At 43.0% G+C, this 4,584-nt stretch overlaps 1 protein-coding gene across 3 annotated transcripts in view; it reads left to right on the forward strand.

Annotated features, from left to right (window-relative positions):
* Positions 1–4,584, forward strand: part of BBS4 (Bardet-Biedl syndrome 4) — a 51,405-nt gene that overhangs the window by 33,068 nt on the left and 13,753 nt on the right. For all 3 annotated transcript variants that reach the window (XM_004712019.3, XM_045285779.1, XM_045285778.1), the window contains 3 exons: positions 649–760; positions 2,288–2,360; positions 4,104–4,157. In XM_004712019.3, coding sequence (XP_004712076.1) covers positions 649–760; positions 2,288–2,360; positions 4,104–4,157 — 239 coding nt within the window. The remainder of the gene's footprint in view (positions 1–648; positions 761–2,287; positions 2,361–4,103; positions 4,158–4,584) is intronic.

The raw sequence follows: 4,584 nt of genomic DNA on the forward strand, positions 1-4,584 counted from the left end.
TTAAATTAAAAAAAGAAAGAAAAAAGTAAGGGGAGGAGGAAATATTAAAGAACTAGAGGGTAGTTATGAGGAATTGAGTTGCATATTTAGGTTGCCTTGAGTAGTATTAACATCCATATTTTGTCCTTCATTTCATAGCCTTCCATGTATATGGAAGGTCTTCTTTAATTTCTCTGGGTAATATTTTATAGTTTTCATTATACATGTCCTTTACCTCCCTGATTAAACTTATTCTTAGGTGCTACATTCTTTTAGGTTCTATCTTAAATGGAATTGTTTCTTTAGTTTTCTTTTAAGAGTGCTCATTGTATATAAAAACCCACTTGATTTTTGTGTTAACTATATTGCGTTACAATTTTCAAGACATGTAAGATTATCTTACATGGTGGATGCTGGGTATAGGGGGTGTAAGGAGGTTTGGGTTTCTTATCGAAAGATGTTTCAGCTCGTCAGTAGCTCTGCTGCCTCCTCCAAGGGCCCCGTTGCATACACAGCTCATCTGACGTCATATCTGATTGTCTTGAAGATGTACTTACCCACAGGGTTTTTTTGATAGGATTTCCACCTCCTCCTCCAACTTTTCTCCTGCGAGGGCTCTTTTCCTTCCAGGACATGGTTTCATTTTCTGTGCTTTCTGTTTCTTGGCAGCACTGATATTTCGTCTGGAAGGACATATCCAAGAATCCCTAGAGCTCTTTCAGACCTGTGCCATTCTCAGCCCTCAGAGTGCTGACAACCTCAAGCAGGTGGCCAGATCACTGTGAGTAACTGCAGTTTGGGAGCCCCAGGAAACTCAAAGACAGATAGCAATGCGAAATGCATTCTCAGGCAGAGGCTGCTGCTAGCAGTGTGAGCCCTTAATAGATGGGGCTTATGGCTTAGTGGATATATTTGGACTCACTTTTGGGAGCGTGAATTGAATACTGAAATTGGAGAATATAACTATTTCAAATACTGCATATTTCCAGTTTGATGGTCTGAGGCACTGATGCTATTTATAATGTGAGCACTGATATGTTGTGACCCAAATCCCTAAATTGTACTAACAGTTCATGGAGTTTTTCTCCACGAACACAGCACTTGACTTACAGTAGAGATTAAAATGAATGACCTGAAGGCTCCTGAGTTCAGCAGGCAGCCCCCCGTCTGTAGGCACTATTAGGTATGCCCCCTTTGCAGAGTAGTAAAGTCGGGGGCATTACAATTTTCTTATGGCATGGTCATACCTTTGTTGTCATGTGAATATGACGGCACTTCAAACAGTCTGTAAGAAAAATCCCATTATCTCTCAATTCCACGTTTTCATAAATATTTGAAGCCCTGCCACAGACCCCCGCTTCCCAATTTCTCTCCAGATTCAGGAACCGATGTCTAAGAAAGAGATGAAGGTTTGGGGAGGGGAGATTTATTATCATCATCATGGTGATAAATATATGATGGCAGCTCTTGCTTAGTTTTATGTGTGATCTTCTGGGTTCTGTTTTGAGCTACATTTGTGTGGTACATTGTAGAGGAAAAGATGACAGACGACTTTGACTAAAATCAGTGTAGAATCGGACCAAGGCCTTGAAACAGTCACCAGTGCAAGCCTGTCAGAAGAGCTTTTGCCACAAGTACTCAGGAGCAGGGCTTCAACCAGCCCGGCCCAGTGATGGCCCGTGATGCCACAGCAGAACAGACCTACATGTTCACAGCCTTGGTGAATCAGAGTGCTAACTGGAACGGGAGAAATTATGGATTGAAGTCCGGCTAGAAACTTAATCTCCCTCTTAGACAATAAGGACAGGGTGCATGTTGCATAGCAACCAGATCTCTTGACCATTAAGCTGGAAATAGCAGTGCCTGATGGGGCTCTTTTGAATGCGTACTGCTCTTCATATCCTGGCATGCGCGTACATGACTGAGACTCCAGAAAGGGCTCGCTCCACCTCTTCTGAGTCTTCCAGAAAGGGCTCGCTCCACCTCTTCTGAGACTCCAGAAAAGGCTCGCTCTACCTTTTCTGAGTCTTCCATTCCAGGCCTCAAACCTGTCGTTTTTTTGGTTCTAGTTAGTATTCCGGATCATCCAAATGGAAAAGCCAGGTCTGTTCCAGTTTTGCTGTGTCAACCACACTGAACTGAAGTCCTGACAGGAGCCTCACTCACCGCCCCAGCATTGCTAGCTTCTAGGAAAGAAGCTTCTAGAGTTCCCCATTGAGTGGAGTATGAATGAAATGCAGGGCTAATGAGTGGGGTTATAGGCTTGGAAATTTGAGGTAACAATTATGGAAATATATTTCTTTCACAGATTTCTTTTGGGAAAACATAAAGCTGCCATAGAAGTATATAATGAAGCAGCTAAACTGAACCAGAAAGATTGGGTAAGCAGAGAACTCTCCATTCTTTATTATCAAATAAACTAATGGTTCCTTGTTACCTGACTCTCTTGTGCTATTATTATTATTGAGTTATACATGCCAACAGTACCTTTATTTTATGCTCAGGCTTGATGAGTTGGCCAGCTATTGGACTCCAGTCTTCCTCCTTTATAGCCTTACTAACAGGGCAGTCAGTCCCAACTGTGACTCCCAAGAACAGTCTCCTTGCCCTTGTCCTCTCCTTCTCCAAAGCTGTGTTAAATAAAGGAGAAGTTATTGTGAGGGCATTTATGAGACTCCATCAACCTTAAAGGCAGGACATTCGGATTTGACATGCAGAACTGCAAAGCCTCAGCAGCCAAGGTAGCTACTTTCTACATCTGTTGCTGCTTTTTTCTCCTTTCGGTTCCCAGAGAAACCAAACTCACTGCCATCAACTTGGTTCTAATTCATAGCGGTTTCTGAGACTAATTCTTTCTGGGAGTAGAAAGCCTCAATAATCTTTCTCCTGTGGAGAGGCTGGTGGTTTCTAACTGCATACCTTGTGGTTAACGGCTCATGCAGAGCTCACTGTACCACCAAAAAAATAAAACTAATTGCCATCGATACTGATTTATAGCGACCCTATAGGACAGGGTAGAACTGCCCCTGTGAGTCTCCGAGACTGTCACTGTTTATGGGAGTTGAAAGCCCCGTCTCTCTCTTACAGCACGCCGGGTGGTTTTGAACTGCTGACCTTTTGGATCACACCCTAACAAGTCACTAAACCACCGGGCACAGGGGCTCCCTTTTTTGTAGGTTAGGTGTTGGCAAACTTTCTCTGAAAAGCCAGGTGGTAAACGTTTACATTTTATGGCTCCATGTGATCTCTGTAAAATATCCATGGATAATACAGAAGTCATTAGGCCTGGATGTGCTCCAGTAAAATTTTGTTTACCAAAAAAGGCACGGGACAGATGTGGCTCACAGCCCATGTTGTTCTGACCTCTGCTGTAGATGTTTACAGACCAGCTCCAATGTCAGATAGCCATCACAGTGGCCTCTAGATGGTGCTGCCAGTCCCCATTCACCATCAGTAAATCTAGTGCTTGCAGCTCTGTTCCAAACCAGGCTTCTAGTCAAGAGGGATCTGGTTGGCTCAGGTGTCCTTGCTTCAGTGGGCTGAGAGATGGAGCTGTGTGGCCAGCTCCCCTTATAGCACAGACTGAGGAGTATTTCCCGAGACAGCACAAAAGGTGTAGGTGAGCAACAACTGTGCTTGATCTAATGCACCTGTCAGTTGTAATTATATATGTAAGAGCTCCAAATAAAATCTTTTTAAAAAGAGGCATAGGTGGTGGGCAGCTCTTAGAGAACAGTGGTCCAGGGCATGGGGTGGGCGTTATCATAGACCTTTGTCTTTTTCGTGTTAAGGAATTTTCTGGAATTCAGTTTATTTGAGTTAAATATGAACTCTTGTTAAAAAAACGAAACATAACCTAAAATAGCTATCTCGCCTGTTTTAAAAGCTTAGCCTTTGGACTTACAGTAAAATGGCAGACTGGGAGAGCAAATGAAACAGACACAGATGATAATCCGGAATCCCCGAGCTTCAGAGGAAAAGCTCAGGCAGTGGACTGAATAATGACTAGGAGAAGCCACCAGCCAAAGTTGAGACTTTGCTGAGCAGCAGCAGCCTTTTGATGTCTGTAGTGTCCTCTAGTAGTTCTGTAACAACTCCGCCTTCTCCCTTTCTTTTGTGTGTAGGAGATCTGCCATAACCTTGGGGTTTGCTACATTTACCTGAAGCAGTTCAACAAGGTAACTCACCAAAGAGGATTTATTTGAGGGGACCCACACCGTGGCCCAGGTGTCTTTGCTCTCTGTACGATTCTTAGTGTTTGCCGAGGTGCTTGGAAAAGAACATGTAAAATGCCGTATACAATTACCCCCATTTCTGGTGAGCAGGAAAAGGAAGTCATCTGGAAATACTGAGGGAATGACAGTCTGGTCCCCTTTCTCCTGTCTTCTTGAGTCTTTCTACTCCCTGTTTAATTTTCCAGTACAGAAACACAGATTCAGTGAAACTTGAATATCAGAATGTGGATTCTTTTTAAAAGATTTTTAATCATTTTATTAGGGGCTCATACAACTCTTATCACAATCCATACATACATTAATTGTGTAAATCACATTTGTACATTCATTGCCCTCATCATTCTCAAAACATTTGCTTTCCACTTAAGCC

This window comes from Echinops telfairi, unplaced genomic scaffold (assembly GCF_000313985.2).
Source record: "Echinops telfairi isolate 266 unplaced genomic scaffold, ASM31398v2 ScPeMD7_7475;HRSCAF=8513, whole genome shotgun sequence".
Classification (NCBI taxonomy): domain Eukaryota; kingdom Metazoa; phylum Chordata; class Mammalia; order Afrosoricida; family Tenrecidae; genus Echinops; species Echinops telfairi.